General features: G+C 37.1%; 1 protein-coding gene across 4 annotated transcripts; it reads left to right on the forward strand.

The window, feature by feature from the left end:
* Window positions 1-864: 864 nt before the first annotated feature.
* On the forward strand, window positions 865-14,610 carry LOC103714394 (alanine--glyoxylate aminotransferase 2 homolog 3, mitochondrial-like). 4 transcript variants are annotated; one of them, XR_015968387.2, is made up of 11 exons: window positions 6,822-7,353; window positions 10,321-10,551; window positions 10,637-10,807; window positions 11,385-11,528; window positions 11,751-11,930; window positions 12,389-12,614; window positions 12,898-12,960; window positions 13,045-13,154; window positions 13,614-13,727; window positions 13,997-14,083; window positions 14,186-14,610. XR_015968387.2 is itself a non-coding variant. In XM_089925081.1 (9 exons), exons 2-9 carry the CDS (start codon window positions 10,342-10,344, stop codon window positions 14,227-14,229), a joined length of 1,176 nt encoding a protein of 391 aa, XP_089781207.1. In that variant the 5' UTR covers window positions 865-1,034; window positions 10,321-10,341; the 3' UTR covers window positions 14,230-14,610. The 4 variants fall into 4 exon arrangements, 2 of the variants coding, with proteins under 2 accessions (XP_089781207.1, XP_038980848.3); XR_015968386.2 differs by having other exon boundaries at window positions 12,898-13,154; XM_089925081.1 differs by lacking the exons at window positions 6,822-7,353; window positions 12,898-12,960; window positions 13,045-13,154 and adding an exon at window positions 865-1,034.
* Window positions 14,611-16,866: the final 2,256 nt, after the last annotated feature.

The following is a 16,866-nucleotide window of genomic DNA, read 5'->3' on the forward strand; positions in this document are numbered from 1 at the left end:
AGGTTCTATGTAGGCCTCTTTTTAATTAGAGTACAGATCTTAACAGTTTCTGAGATTTTATATAGGCTTGAAAGGCATGGTAAGATCTTCTTGTGCAAGCAGCACTCTTATCTTTTTAGTCCTAAAGAAAACCCTCCACACCTTTCATCCTCGATCGGGAGAATCTCGGGTTTGCAAAAATTAAAGAAGGGCACGTAAGGATGTAGAGATGTTTTTTTTTCTTTGGTGACTAATTTTTAATCTTGCTCTTCTTGTTTGGAAGCTCCTTGTGCAGTTTTTCATCTCCCTTCTTTTTGTACATAATTTTATACTCTAATAAATTTGGGAAAAGTTTTACCCTTGCTCTGTTTACACTCAATTTTTTTTCCCTGGAGAAGTAAAATAAGCGTATGCATTAAAAAGGAGGGTGAACATAGAAGTATTCAAAACTATCAAATACTTTTTCTGATATGATTGCAATCATCCATCTTCTTCCTCGCACACACTATATATGTCCAACAGTACTAGTCATACTTTTTTTAAAAAAAAAAAAGGTGAAAAACACAACTAGTTAAACATAGTGTCGTACTGTCATTTTAGAGTTCTTTGTAAAAGAGTCCCGATCCCTGCTCTTAGTAAAATAATCTTTTGCTGAGGAGCAGGGTGATTGATCCATGTTGCAAGAAGCACACCATCCAAGTAAGATTAACATATAAATAAAACATTAAATTCTATTATTCGTTGTTAATAAAGCTTTTGTGAGGACTAGCCTTATCGGAGCGGCCCGTGCCAACTGAGAACCTGAAGGCCTCTTTCCAGTCGGTGAACCATGGCAAAGGAGGAGGAAGAGTTCTCCTCCACTATAAACTCTACTGGAGGCCAAGAAAAACCTAATCTTCCATTCTATTTAAGCCATCGACTCTCCCTAGTTCATTCTCACTAGACGATCCTCTCTCATATGCTGCTATCTTCTTTTCTTTTTCTCCCTTGACTGCTGATGGCCTAAACTCCTTGTGCTCGCCAGAAAACACAGCCAAGCCTCACCAAAATTAGAGGTATGACCCTTAATCTCCCTCCCCTTTGTTTTTCCACTCGCCGGCCTCATCGTCGGCCAAGTCTTTGCCGAAAAAATCTATGAAAGTAGGGGCTCTTTTCATCCCCTATTTTCCGATCCAAACCCCCTATTGTTCTTTTTTCGGCCTCCTTCGTTGCCGGCACTTGGTGCCAAAGATGGGGCTTGTCCCCTTTGATGTCTTGGGCCGTCATCGGAGCCCCATCGTCGAAGATCATAAAGGAAAAAAGAGAGGAGCCAGAACCCCTATTTTTGGCCCTTTTTTCTCTTCTTTTCGTCGTCGACCACCCTATCACCATCATCGGTCGCCTCTGTCGCCGGTCTTCCAGTTGTCAACCACCACGGCCACCTGATTGTGGCCCTCACCTCCTTCTTCCTCTTTCTTCTTCTTCTTCCTCTCTTTCCTCTTTTTTTCTTCTTTCTTTTTGTTTTTCTTTCTTGTTTCTCTCTCTTGTCCCTCTTTCTCTCTCTAAGTACACTTAGGTATCTTGGTTTAAGATCCTATCATCCTTTGTTTGGATCCAGGTGGAGGCCCTGAACTATCTCGGTACTCGAGTGGTAGGCTAGCACATTACCTCGATCGGCGTTGTCAAATTTTTTTAGAATTCGGTCATCATTCATCTTCATTGAGCCATTTAAATCATGTTTGATCTTGATCAATTCAGTTCATTTTGTTCAGATCGACCCATGCAGTCAGGTATCACCGCCAGATTGATATTGCCTTTCATCTATCCTGATTTGGGCATGAGATCGTATCTCCAATGGCATCTTTATTTTTAACTTTATTTGGCTTTTAAGATAATGATAAAATTAATGATATTTTAATGATATTAAAATAGGTAAATCTGATCCATCTAATTGAAGTAAAATTTTTGAAGCAAGAAGAGAAAAGTAACCTAATGCTTTAAAATATATTTTTCAAATTTTTGGTAAAATAATAATTAGTTTAATAAATTTGGTTATGATATCTGTTTTACATTTGGTTAAATGGGTCAGACATGTTATTGCTACGATAGTAATTATTTTAATTTATGTTATGTGTTATGTTATGAAATTTGAAAAATATGATTGGGCAAATAGTAAAATTTGTTTTATATGTATGTATTTTTAGCACGGCTATGATCTGGCCCCGCCAATGGAGATTATTCGTTGGCCCTATCATCTTGTAATCTGAGAAACTGTTTCGACACTAAACCACCGATGATTAGAATAGTAGTATTTGGTACTCTGTGCATTCTGTATCTGACCTATGCCACTGGATTACGTGGTCATATCCAGATGTTGCGTTTCTAGTATCAGTTTATAAAAATAATAGTAAACTTTAAAAGAGATATATGCATTATACGAAATTGATTTATTCCTCGTTAATATCTTGCTTTTTAACTAATTATTTATTTGGCATGTTTAGACTCTACTTTGGGGGTGTTATGTTGCTTATTGGGCTAGTGTAGCTCATTATTTCTTTTTTTACTATTTTTTAGACCCAGATTTATGATTGCTCATAATTTGAAGGAGTACGCTAGATCTTCTAAAGATATTCCCAATTATTGGAGTTCTAGTTTAGACTAATTTAGTTAGAACATTTTATTTGATTTGAATGAGTTAGTATATTTTGACACATGTCACGTTGGAATAATTGATTATGAGAATGATTTTGTTAAGATCTTAATTAAATTAGTTTTTGAGCATCGAAAAATTATTATTATTATTGCTTCCAGATTATTATGACTTGATTTATAGCCTTGTATGCTTGCATGGTTCCTCCTACAGACATACTACATCTATTATGCTCTGGGTTTGGAGTGCACTCCGAGTTCATGGCGTGACAGCTTTAAACCATCATCCTCACTGTGCAAACCAATTAAGGACCTCCTTCTCTATCATTCTTCTCGGCACTCTTGGTATAAATGCCAGCAAATAATTCAAGTTCCATATATTCACAGCATAGTAAATTAGCACCAAGAGGTTGGTCTCACTGGAAATGGGCAGCACATTATCAAAACATGCCAGCTTTATGCGCATGTCTTAAATATCTCTCATTAGAACTTGCCAAATAACACCTCACTGCCATTCCAGCTAAGTTAGGGCAGAAAATTTTCCGATTGGACCAGGCCCACCGTTGAACTAGTGGACCGTGCGAACCGACACGGACAAAAATTATATTGTTACTTTATTTTTGCCCATATTGCTTTTTGCTTAGAATGGTCCACTAATTGAGCAATGGATGTGGCCCAACTATAGTTACTTTGGATGGCATCCGGCGGACAACATGTTAGTATCCTCGTCAGCATTCTTTTTTTTTTTTTTTTTGGTAAAACAGCATTCTTTTGTTTGCATCCTAATAGACCATTCACGTTCCTAAGGAAAAATACAAACTGCTATGGGCTGACGGAGAGGTGGGCCTACAAAGAACATGATAACGGCTTAATTGAAACATGACAGCTTTAATTGTGTGTAGTTGCCAACCAGGCAAGCCTAGCCAAGCCCATAGTATTTTTTTGGCTGAGAGCAGCAATAAATCCGCGGCCGATACCAAACCAATTGTCGAGGTTTCTTTCGCCTGATATGATATGTGGGGTGCGATGACATGGTATCTTTGGGATTAATGCCTCCGGTGCACCCATCGCATTCAAAGCAACACTATCAAGAAGGGGTTTCAATAAGTAGACCTAGAAAAATAAAACACATATAAATTTAGATATGTCACACTTATATATCCACCAAAAAGTACTTCGGATCCACGTTTCCTACATGTTCCTTTAAATTAGATCCATACATGGTGTTTCGCTTTCAGAAAAAAAATATATGTATGCACCACATTGCAGTGTATGCCATCAATTAGAGCCTCTCATTTCTGCAACGATACGCCAACATGAGTATTTGATGAATGAGATTTATAAAAATGGATGATTATGATTAGTTGCGTGCATCACCATATGGTGCATCTATGTGTACAATACAAGTTCTCCACTTTCAAGAAAATTATTAGGCCATATATCGAAAAAACTAATGAGGCACACCGAACACATCCTCTTTTCATTTTTGTGAGAGAAAAAAAGAAAAAACCCAACACATGCATCTTTCTTTTATCATTGAAAAATGAATAATAATAAGCAAAAGGTCTGATCACATGTCAGATTACTACTTAGTTTACTAGGCTGACATGGCAATTGAGAATCGATGAGGCATTCAACAAGTTATTAGTGCTGGCCAGGCTTATTGCTCAGCCAATTAGCAAACTTCATATCAGCTCAGCAATTTGAGTGGTGATTTGATAGGTGGTCTCTAGCTTTTCTGAAATATTTAGCATGCTGCATAGTCATTAGAATTTGTATTATTCTTTTAATGTCATCTAAAAATTAAATATGTTGATCAAGATCAATCTCAAATTTAATTCTCTCCAGGCATATGGATTCTAGGAGGAAATGTTTACCAAAGCAACAAAAAAATATGTTGTTTTCAGTGCATCTATTATGAATTATGTTAGAAGGTCGATTATCATAAACGTCATTTGTTTCATGATATACTTAATGAAATTTGATTTGTGAGCCTTCATACTTCCACATCATCTAAAACCCACTACTAATTTCACATGGGGATATTGGCGTTAAAAATTTTAAAATAATCTAAAGTTTCAACATGGTTCGACATATTTTGTCTTCCTTTTTCTTTTGAAATAAAAAGAAATACGCCGATCCAAATTTATTATTTTTAAAAACAAGTACATAAGTAGGAAGGAGGAAATTGGCTTGTTGCTTACCAAAAATGCATGAGATCATAGTAGTAATCCACATGAAGCAAATAAGATTGGCTCGACTCGACTGTTATCAAACTTGAGTAGCTCGAATAGTTTCCCGGGTCAAACTTGAGTAGCCAAATACTCGGTCCGAAGATTCACAAGCTTAATCAAATTTTTTAAATAATATATATTATTTAATTTAATATTTTAATATATAATATTTTATTTTAATTATATTTTTAAATTATGATCAAGACTGAAATTTAAGCTCGGACTCGAACTTTAGTATAACTCAGTTGGTATTCGGGTCAAACCTCAAACTCGAATATTTTAAATTGTGTCGGACTCAAGCCTCTACCAAACTTCACTTCGCTTAATTGCATCCTACCTACCACCATGGCTAATTGAATTCTATTAATTGTATGTCCTTCGCTAGCTACAAAACAAATTCTAAGCTCTACCCTTTGTCCCCTTCTCTCCACATGCATTGGTGGACCACATGACATAAGATCACAGATCATCAACTCTGGACTTATCCCAGTTGGGAAAATCAATCACTTAATAAAATTATAATCTATACTGTGATTTGTACTATGATCTTGTCATGTTTTTGGTGGGAGTTTTGTACTATAATCTTTCTTTTCCAAATTTTTGTACTACAGCCTTTCATCTTTGTCCCAATAACCAAGCCACGAGCGTTCCCTCCACACGACGCGTGCCCGGCCTGAGATAAATTTACGCGATTTGCTGTCTCTATGAGGATCTCCGAACATAAAATCCAAAGATGGAAAGGAAGGCGACAAACAAATCAGTATCCTTCAGAATTTTGTTTTGGTCTAAGACGTGTATGAGTGGATCTTAATTGGTCTAAGACGTGTATGAATGGATCTCCTTGGACCCGTATGGCTTTGTGATTCTGATATGATATCTATTTCCATTAATGTTCCAATATTTTCCATCACAAGGCTCAACTCCCACGACTAATCCCGCGAAAAATGAGAAATATATTTTCTTAAAAAAGCAATAAATTAATTTGTTAGATAAATCCTGATTAATTTCTGTACTATCCAAATTCGTTCTAGGTCTAGGGATATTTGGCAAAATCTGATTTTAGGAATGACAATTTATGATCCGAACCCACTTTAAGCAGGTTCGAATTTGATATAAATGGGCTTAGGTCGTAAATAGATCAATTCATCTAATTCTGCTATTAAATTGACTGGGTTGAGATTTAAATCTTTAATCTGTTTAATCCATTTTGATATGTTTAATAATTATAACCTGACCGCTTAACCTGTTTAACCTATTTAAATTAATTTAACTTGTCTAAAGCATGTCTAACCCATTTAACCTATTTAATAAATGAGTTATATAGCTCGGGTTAGGTTACCTGTTTGATAAACTGGTCGGATTCAGATTTGAATTTTTGACCTGTCTAATAAATAGGATGGGTTTGGATTGATGAATTTTTGATTTGACTAGCATCCAATCTAATCTGTATCTGATTTGACCTGATCCGATTGCCATCCCTATCTAATTTTGACTCATTTAATAATCGGTCGGGTTATGACCCTATCCATTTAACTCGTTTAAAATCTATTCGAAACTTGCTTAACATATTTAATCCGACCTGTTTAATCTGACTCATTTAATCTGACCCGTTTAAGCTATTTAATATGTTTAAATTTATTTAGCCTATTAAAAACCAATTTAATTTGTTTAATAAATGAGTTATGTGGGTCAGATCAGATTATCTATTTAATAAAAAGATCGGATTCAGATTTAAAATTTTGACATATTTAATAAAAAGATCGGATTTAGATTGATGGATTTCTGACCTGTTCTACATCCAACCCGATCCATATTCGACCTGACCTGATCCTGATGCCACCCCAGTGCTTGACCTATATTGTGTTCACCTTGAGTACGGGCTAAACCCAGATTTATCCAACCTAGTGCGCCACCATAGCTGGCGGCTAAGATTACGATACAAGCAAGATAAAATCTGAATCAAGCAATCCAGCACAAGCTCAAAGATCCGAGAAAAGATTTCAGCGTGGTTGCATCTGAATCTAAGGCCAATTTTATCATTTTATATTGATATTTTATAATGAAACTAATAAAGCCACTGTACCTCTCCTCCTCTATATATTTATTGCCCTCCTCTTCTCCCCAACGCGCCCGCGTATAGAGAGAGAGAGAGAGAGAGAGAGAGGGAGCGAGTGGAGAAAGGAGAGACCTCTGCTCTTCCAAAAATCTTGGAGGCCCTTTTCGGGAACGAAGTATACCCCGATACGGACGCATATCGGGCGCTAAGGAGAAAAGGGCGATGGCGATGCAGAGGCTTTTCTTGAGACGGCTCTCGTCTGGGGCACGAAACAGGGGTTTGTCTCGACTGGCCGAGGCCGAGGCATTCCCCCGAGAGGAGAATGCCGCCGTCCTTCCCAAAATTCCCCCCTTCGACTACTCCCCTCCGCCGTACACCGGCCCGCGGGCGGCTGAGATCCTCGGCAAGCGGTCCGAGTTCCTCAGCCCCTCCTTGTTCCACTTCTACAAGAACCCTGTACGTCTTCTCTCTTCACCCAAAAAGAAAGATATTTTTTCCTTTAAAATGGATTTTGTTTTTTATATTTTTTCGTGGATTTTGTGAATTTAGTTTGACATGTTTGTTCGTTTGATCTGGACTTTCTTTATTGATAAATTGGTTATTTTTTTTTTGTTTTTATTAGGATTTTTCTCCTAATTTCTATGAATAATGTCGGTCGTTCGTTCGTTCGTACATGAACATGAGTTGATGCTTTTCACTCGAAATAATTCTTTATTCTTTTCTTACTAATTTTTTATGGGAAGGGGAATCGGGATCGGGATCGGGATTGGGACGAGTTGTTGCTTTTGTTTTTATTAAGGCATATCCAGTTGTCAGCAATAGCAATTAGTATTATTCATAATATTTTTATCAATTTATATTATTTTTTTATTAGCATAATATTGTTTGAGTAATTTTAGAAATCACGTGATAATCTGTATCATTTATAATATATTTTTTTGTTAGCGTGATCATATATCAGCCTACATTATTATTTTTTATATGGAGTCTGTATACGAATATATATAACTCCTGATATATATCGAATGCGATGAAACTTTCCTCTCTTTTTTGTTTTTTCATCTTCTGCAAATATTTTAACAACAAGGTTTGCTTTAGCCAGAAACTTCTATCTTAGATGTCAGACCTGCTTGAGAAACTCTCCAAAATCTCACTTCCACACCCACTTCCTTAGGACTTCTTCTATGTTTTTTCTCAAATATGTCATCCTCCTTCCCCACGGTCAATTCTTCTTCCTCACCCTCTCCAGCTTTAGGTAATGAGGGTTGTCTATCACCAAGATTGTTGTGAAAATATTATTATCATATGTTTGCCGAACCTTTTTTCTATCCTTATTTTTGCTTGTGATGCTTCCAATATGAACCTTAATATAGTAGTAATACATGTAATCAGCATTAATTGCCAAACTAATCAACAGCAATATGTATGTCCGGGGTTTATCAAAAGATCACAGAAAGTGCAAGTTTTAGAAGGAATCTATTATCTGTTATTTTCTGAGAATAAGAGGAAGCTAATAAAGTTTTGGCGTCTTTTAATTTATATGAACCACTATACAATTTGTGATTTAGGTAGTTTTTCAAGTGGGATTTAGCAATTTTAATTATATCATGATTCCTTAACTGTTTGCGTGAGGACCAGTGCATGTGTGTATTTAGTTCCATATTGGCTATGTACTGGGTAGATCTTGAATACTTATATAGGGCCAAAAAATATGTACTTATACAGGGTTAAGAAACACAAATAATACCTTTTGGATAGCCTTTTTGAGTAAAGTTCTGGATTGTTACAAATGGTATGAGAGCGGCCTGACCCATAGTATATAGATTATGAGACTACAGCACGGGCCCGTTTGGATTGACCACAAACTGATTGTGGTGTTTGTGATTGGATTTATAGTACTTGTGAATGGATTTATAGTACTTGTGAATGGATTTTGGCCCTTAGCCTGGTGAGGATGTCAGGGCTTAAACGCGGGGAGTTTGTGAGACCCGTGCAAGCGTGTGTTAATCCCAAATTAGCTATGTACTCGATAGATCTTGGATACTTATGCAGGGCTAAGGAACCCAACCATCTAATTAGGCAATAAAATGCAATTATGCAGATCTTTATCAAGTATTTAGTAGAACTGCCAAGCACCATTGTTTTAGTATCCACAACCATTGCAACTGAATGCTTGTGTTGAGATGACAGCTAAAGCTATTTCACTGGGATGATGTTTTTGAGTGGTAAAGATAAGCCTTGCAATCTAGGTGTTTGAAGGAGTTGTTTCTGCATAAGCACAAGGAACATTTGTTTAGGTCTACTTTGATTTAGAGGGTGTGTCTCATAATGGAAAAATTCAAGGGCAACCTGGTGAACAGGATTGCAGGGGAATGGAACTTAATCCTGATAATATGAATCATGGTTCATCCAGGAAGGTAGACACCCTTCTTGGACTTAATTGTCTGTCTCACTTGTTTTTACTATTCTGGGGATTCTATGAACGTACTGGATGTGCAGCATGAGATTTGTGAGGACTATTTCCATTTGCTGGTGATCTATATGACAGGGAATTGGCTGCAGGACTGGGTTCTTCAGTCTGTCTCACACATAATTTTCAGCAGGCATTGGTTTAATAGTCTTTTGTATAAATAATTTTAAAGTTTAAAACATTTAATGCAGTTGAAAACAATTTGGGTAATTGGTCCAGAATTCTTATTTCTGATAATTCCTGAAAGCTGGATCTCTCACAAGTTACTCAGATGCGTATTGCTTTTTCTCCATTATTTAGCCTTTGTAAGATAGATGCTTGCAAGAAAGAATAGACTTGTTATCAAGGTACGCTATCTCGTTACCGGGCTCTATACCGGTGCCACTCTGTTACGTGTTAGTATGTCCAGTACAGAAGCTGGTTTAGCGTACTGAGTGTTGGTGAACCCCACGTACCATATACCCGTATCAAACTAGTACGGTATAGTACATGTTGTACCGTCTAGTTCAGTACAGTATGACATACCTTGCTTGTTATCTAATATAACTATTTTGGTTTCATGAAGTACATTTGTGTTATAGATATGTAAGGATTGATTTTTCTAATAAGTCATGATTGATCTAGTGGAAGCAATTCATATTCCAGTGTATATCATTTTATAACTTTCTTGTTCTTTTTATTGATAATTAAACTGAATAAAAGATGAATAAGTAGCATTAACTTGAAGTTCTGATCGGCCAATTTTTGCAAGATCTTGCACTTTTACTTACCACCATTAAAATCATTGGTCTTTTTCATGTGATGGTTAATTGGTTGTGGCATGAGTATAATCTAAACAACCATTTTTAGTGGTGTTTGTTGTGTAATGATGCTGAAATTCATTGTTTGTATGGTAGACCAGATTTGTATCTGTAGCGTACCCTAAAGAAAACGTCAGTTTTGTATTTTTGCAGTTGAATATAGTTGATGGTAAGATGCAATATTTGTTTGATGAGGATGGGCATCGCTATCTTGATGCATTTGGTGGGATTGCTACTGTTTGTTGTGGCCACTGCCACCCTGAAGTTATTGAGGCCATAATTAGTCAGACGAAACAGCTGCAACATTCTACTGTTTTATATCTAAACCATGCTATTGCAGATTTTGCTGAGGAATTAGCCTCAAAGTTGCCTGGTGATCTGAAGGTTTGGTTCTTTTCCCCCTTTGTTTTTCAAAGAACATCTAGCTTCTTCCAATTTATTGAACTTTTAACTAATTCTTTTTTCACAGGTTGTTTTCTTTACAAATTCTGGCACAGAAGCAAATGAGCTGGCATTGATGATTGCCCGGCTTTATACTGGTTGTCATGATATTATATCACTCAGAAATGCATACCATGGGAATGCAGCCGCAACAATGGGTGCAACTGCTCAGTGTAACTGGAAATTTAATGTTATTCAGGTACATAAAGTACGAGAATGATATTTCTAATACATGTTGATGTTAATGTTAATGCTCACAACTAAGACTACTGCAGGTGGGATGTGCTTGGCAAGCGATATACGTAAAATACATCTCAAAGTTTATTGCGAGTCTGATTTGGTGATGCGCATCCTAGAATATATAAAACAATCATTTTGATCGAATCTTAATGATGCCAGCAATGATAATTTGTCTTTTCTGGTCAGTAATTAAGTTTATATAATACTGACACATGTTTCAAAGTGATTAGATCAGCCTAATCTTCCCTAATAATACTGATAATACTGAATGTGCAATAATGGGGTAAAGCTCATAGATCTTGAGCAGGTTGGAGGTAGGATTTTTCTCTTCTCATGGGAGACTGGCCTCCCTTTTGTTTGTATTAATGATCAACTTCTAGTCATAAAATGTATTGCTTTCTAAAAAGTTTCTTTGCTATTCAATTTTAGACCATGCTAATGATGAGAAAATGTTTAGCATCAGTTGTAAAATACTGATATCTATCATTCGATTGAGCCTAGCTTTCTATATTTTGATCCTTTTCTGATGTTACCAGAGTGGAGTGCACCATGCACTGAACCCAGATCAATACAGAGGTGTTTTCGGATCAGATGGAGAAAAATATGCGAAAGATGTTCAAGAAATCATCGACTTTGGAACTTCTGGGCAAGTTGCTGCTTTTATTTCGGAAGCCATCCAAGTATGCTATGATCAATAGTTTCCATATGCTGCTTTTTTAATATCAGTACTTGTTAAACTTCTTTTTGTTTAAAAAAAATGCTTGTTAATTTGTGTGGCCTACCATGTTGATTTCACATATGAAATGAACAAGATGCTGCATTTATTGTATATAATTTTTTATCTGTTATTTTTCTAAAAGTTGTTCATTATGTGAAGTAGAAAGCTCCTTTCTGTATGACAGGGAGTGGGTGGAATACTGGAATTAGCGCCAGGTTACCTGCCTGCCGTGTATAAGACTGTAAAAAAGGCTGGGGGCCTCTGTATAGCAGATGAGGTCCAGGCAGGATTTGCACGAACAGGAAGTCATTTCTGGGGATTTGAGGCTCATGGTGTTGTGCCTGATATGGTAACAATGGCAAAGGTTAACTTCTATGTCCCTTTCTTTTGTGAACCTCTGGTGTTTTTGAAAGTCATAGAAACTTGCTTTCATCTTTCCAACGAGTTTGCCATCATTTTTGGATCTAGAACCCTTTTTTTGAACATAGAATCATTGTAACCAAAAAAAACATAGAATCATTGAACTGCCTGATGGAAAAGGTATTTCTCTAATTGTGTTGGCCAGAAAATTTAGCATCTTTTGGGGAGGTGGATGTAGTGGTAATTGCAAAATGTAATATTAAACTTGACACTCATCTCATTGGACTGGCCAGATTATATCTGGAATGGGAGATGAAACCCTCATATGCCATCTAACTGTATAGTATTCCTGATATTACTGTCAACTCAAAATTGTTACTAAAGTTTATAGTCATGTCTTTCAACTTTGTTCTGTTCTAGGGTTTAATTTAGGCTTGACTGATTCTTTTGCATTGTCATCAGGGTATTGGAAATGGGATACCTATTGGAGCAGTTGTTACTACTCCAGAAATTGCTCAGGTCTTGACCCGCAGAAGCTATTTTAATACCTTTGGCGGTAATCCTGTTTGCACTGCTGGAGGGCATGCTGTACTTAAGGTGCTTGAGAAAGAAAAGCTCCAAGAAAATGCACATGTTGTGGGATCTTACTTGAAAGACCGACTCAAGGCCCTCCAGGAAAAGCATGAAAGTAAGCTTATGTCTAATAGAGATTGCCTGCCATAGTTATGTCTTTAAAGTTGCAGTCTTTGCTTCAAAGCTTCGTTATTATTTGCTTGTAAGAAAGCTTTTATATACTCTGCTATGGGAAGCATGCCATATCAACATACATACATTTTTGCGCAGTCTTGGAGAATTAAAGAAACTGATTTTATTATGTTTAGTAACAATCAGACTATGCTTTTATACTTACATGTATAAAAGAATATTTGTAGGAAATATTTTAGTATTTGGGTGATTATTTGTCGCTTCAGGCCTGTGCCAGCTTTGGCAGGAGGCGGTAAATTGGTAGAATGCCAAAAGAAAAGGGCACGAAGGTAAACTATAATACTCCCTTAAAGAATTTCCTATTCATCTGATTCTGGAACAGGGATTCTTTTAGCAAATTGAAACTGATTCAGGTTAAACCAGCCTCGGAAGTCTGTGATTACTGTAATGGGCTAGACGAGGATAATCTGTCTAGAGAAGCTGCAAGTGTGACTGCTTTGGCAGGATCCCTTCTCACCCTCATGTAATTTATGCAGCCTTGTCCTATATGTGCTAAGTATGAGCTTTGTTTCCATCATAACAACATACACCTTCAAACATGAAAAATCCTATCCCCTCTCTCTCCCATCAGTTATTCTGGTCATCTATAGCATGTTAAGATGTTTCTTTTATATTTTATGAATATGAGGTCTAACATTTGTACTAACTAGATATTTCATAGATCTGACGTGTATCCTTGTATTCCACATGAAAGCCATTCTGACAATTTTTGGCAAAACAACTTGTTTTTCCATTTTTTTCCCCTTTAGTTTCTCTTAATTATGTTGGAACTTGCTATTGGTTTTCCATAATTTTACTCAATTTCTTTTGTAAACAAGATTAATCCATCAGTTTCGCAAATCATTTAATTGTCCCATTTTACTATTTCTTTCTGGAAATATCTTTTAATAGTTTGGTGTTTGACTTGTTCTGTTTGCTCCAGTTATTGGTGATGTGAGGGGAAGAGGCTTGATGCTTGGAGTTGAGCTAGTTACTGACCGCCAACAAAAAACTCCAGCCAAAGCTGAAATTCTGCGTGTCATGGAATTGATGAAAGGTGAACCATTTTTGTCCATGCAATGCTGGAAAGTTGTCATTTTGTTTAGCAAAGAGGCCTTGAATCTGTTGATTTTGTCTGGAGTAGTTTATTTCAGCCACTGCATCCTGATGGCATTGGCTTTTAGGATAGCTATAGCATCCAATGAAGCCAATGAGGTTCTGCAGTGATTTGAATCCTATACATATCTATCTTGTCTTAAAAGTGGTTTTTTCTCCATCCATCATTCTATAAATCGGATTCCTGATAAACCTGAATTCTTGGTGCAGATATGGGTGTATTAGTTGGGAAGGGTGGCTTTTATGGGAATGTTTTCAGAATAACGCCTCCTCTGTGCTTTACTAAGGAAGATTCTGGTGTGGTCTCGCTCAAGCCTTGCTGCAGCATGATTGATTTCTGTGGTAGCTAAAGTTATTAATCACTTTTCTAACTCCTTATCATCATTTTCTTTTCTGCAGATTTCTTTGCTGATGTAATGGACATTGCATTGTCAAAGCTGTGAAGCCTGATTCTGATGCTCTGGAAGCTGAATGGAATTGAAGTTATTTATCCATCTAGCTTTGTATATACCTCCTGGGAAGCTCTTTCTTGTGAACAAATAAGAGCTGTATTCTCGTAAGGAGCGGATGATGGGACACCACCTCTGTGGGGGGTTTCCTGTGAATAATAAGAGCTGTAGTCTCATAATAAGCTGATGGTGAGACACCACCTCGTTGTCTCTCTCTATCTCTCTATCTATCTATCTATCTATCTATCTATCTATCTATCTATCTTCCCTTCAGACCCATGTGTGTATGAATGAATGTTTTGCTATTCAAAAGTTTGCTTCTGTATCGTAAATCATTCATGGTAATAATAACAAAAATGGCTCTTATTACCTGTCCATGTCCATCTATTATCATTCATGCTAATGGTAACAAAAAATGAGAACGCAGTTGTGCATGTGGTTGTGGGCAATGACCATCTGTTCTCAATTTATAATGCAAAGATTGTGCACATTGTCAGGTCGGGTTTGGGTTGTATCTTTCATGACGAAGAAGGTTTCATCTTTTTTTTACACAATTCCATCATTGGATCACACAATAGCCGCTTCGAGATATCTGCAAGCAGATGATTGAAAGAGTTCGAGTGCTTGAGATCTGCGCAAGGTGCCATTCCAATGGTTTGATATCATAAAAGAAGATCAATCATTCTTATGAGCAAAAGATACAACCGAACCCTAGTTAGGTTTAAGCGAAAGATACAACCAAATCTTGGTTAGGTCATGGTTAACCAGCGAAGTCTGGGCTCGGTTGGTGCCACCTCAGAGAATGAAGTAATGGGGAGATGATAGTGTGTGATTACTTTTGAGTTCGTTGCATGTAGGAAGAAAATTGTAGAACAGGAATTTAGAACTTTAGGTTGACATTTTCATGACTTTCTCGTTCCAAGATCTCAATCTAAGCAGCGGCTATGATGGAAACAAACACTTGGGCTTCGTGGTATTCTTGTACCTTTCGTGGGAGCGAGACTATGAGGTTCACTTGAGAGCTGAAACTTTGCCTCGTATGACCAAAAGAAACTGTTGAACCAAATTCTATATGGCACCGACACATCCGACCCAATAAATCGCCCCATTTTTTATATGGCAATTTTCTATTTAATTAAAAAATATGGCATTGCCTTCGAAATACCCTCATTATATTAAATGACATGTCAAAATCTGATCGGTTACAAAAAGGAATTGAGCAAACAGAGTTTTCTATGACAACTTTTATTTCTTAATATAGATTAGCAGCAAGTTTATTTCCTCCTTCATATTAATAACATTTATTCCATCATTTTACTTCAATAGATTAAATCATAACCATTAATATGGTGACATTAAAATGAATGGGGGCAGTACGCGGGTGGCTTAGTGATTGAGATGGATGCATTGAATGAAATTTTAAGAGCAAACTTAGAAATACAATAAGTGACTGATATAGTATTTAACTAAAAATTAATAATCATTAAAATTCAACACCTCATTAGTGATAAACAAGGACAGTCACCTTCAAAAAGAATGACCCCACAACATTTTCTTTTTCTGAAGCATGATCTTAGAAGGTCAAACCCAAATCTATTCCAAATAACCAAGAGCCTTTAAGATGATCCATAACACTTTATAGAACGTTAGATATCTCCTTCATACATTTATTTCATAATAACAAAACCATGCAAGAAACCTATTAACCTGGGTAGGGTGACAGAATCACCACCTAAACACTACGTTGTGCAACCATGGGAAAGAAACTAAATCCTTCTCTCATCAGAGCTTCTAACGCTACAGTAGCCCCTCCAGTTGCTCACCTCTAGTAGGAGGCCACCATGGATGAGAAGTGAGCATATCTAGCTGAGACGGGGATCGGTCTGCGGTTGACCAGCCCCGAGAACCGGACTGCCGATGCGAAGAGGGACACAAACTCCATGGCTATCTGCCCAACCTCCTGAAACCTGGATAAGCTCTTCCTCATGATCACACCGAGAACTATGGAGAACGCAGCTTCCCAGTTCACCATTTTGCCCTGCTAAATTCTTCGTGGACCGAGTAGCGGGTGAGCTGGTTCATAAATGACATGGGATGGAGCCTCTTCTTCAGTCCAGGCAAGGAAACACCAAAAATGTGTGGCGGAAGAGGCACGTTTATTGCCTTAGCCGAACAGACGAAAATACCCTTGGGCTGGAAATCTTAGAATAAACCAGGTTGCTCTTTGCCGGAGGTTGAACCCTAACAAGAGTTGGGGCCCAGTTTGATAGAGGATTTTAGGTATTTTTTGATGACTTGTAGTCTCTAAAATAAATTTTTTTAATATACTTGATACTAAGATTCGTCGTCTCGGTATCGGACTCCATACCGGCGACATACTAGCACTGTATCAATACGGTATGAAGTCTTTTTGGCGTATCGAGTGTCGATATACCTTCTATACCGAATTAATACGGTACGATATAGCTCGTACCGCTTGATTTGGGCCGGTATGGCGAACCATGCCTGATACACTTGTAAAGTAAGTTTATTGTTGAGTATTATTGCTGCGAAATTTGGAACATCGATGTGGATGGCTTCCATAGACCTCCAAAATAATGGACAAAGGGTGAAAGCTCATCAGCTAGGCTT

Source organism: Phoenix dactylifera, chromosome 8 (assembly GCF_051530095.1).
Source record: "Phoenix dactylifera cultivar Ajwa chromosome 8, Ajwa_hap1_PhDact_Kaust_v1.1, whole genome shotgun sequence".
In the NCBI taxonomy this organism is placed as follows: domain Eukaryota; kingdom Viridiplantae; phylum Streptophyta; class Magnoliopsida; order Arecales; family Arecaceae; genus Phoenix; species Phoenix dactylifera.

Bases quoted from the DNA above. Each gene is read 5' to 3' on its own strand.
- LOC103714394 (XM_039124920.3), top strand. From the start codon at position 7,120: ATGGCGATGCAGAGGCTTTTCTTGAGACGGCTCTCGTCTGGGGCACGA. The intron at 11,529-11,750 runs GTATGCTATGAT...TCTGTATGACAG, and splicing joins TTATTTCGGAAGCCATCCAA to GGAGTGGGTGGAATACTGGA. The intron at 11,931-12,388 runs GTTAACTTCTAT...CATTGTCATCAG, and splicing joins ATATGGTAACAATGGCAAAG to GGTATTGGAAATGGGATACC.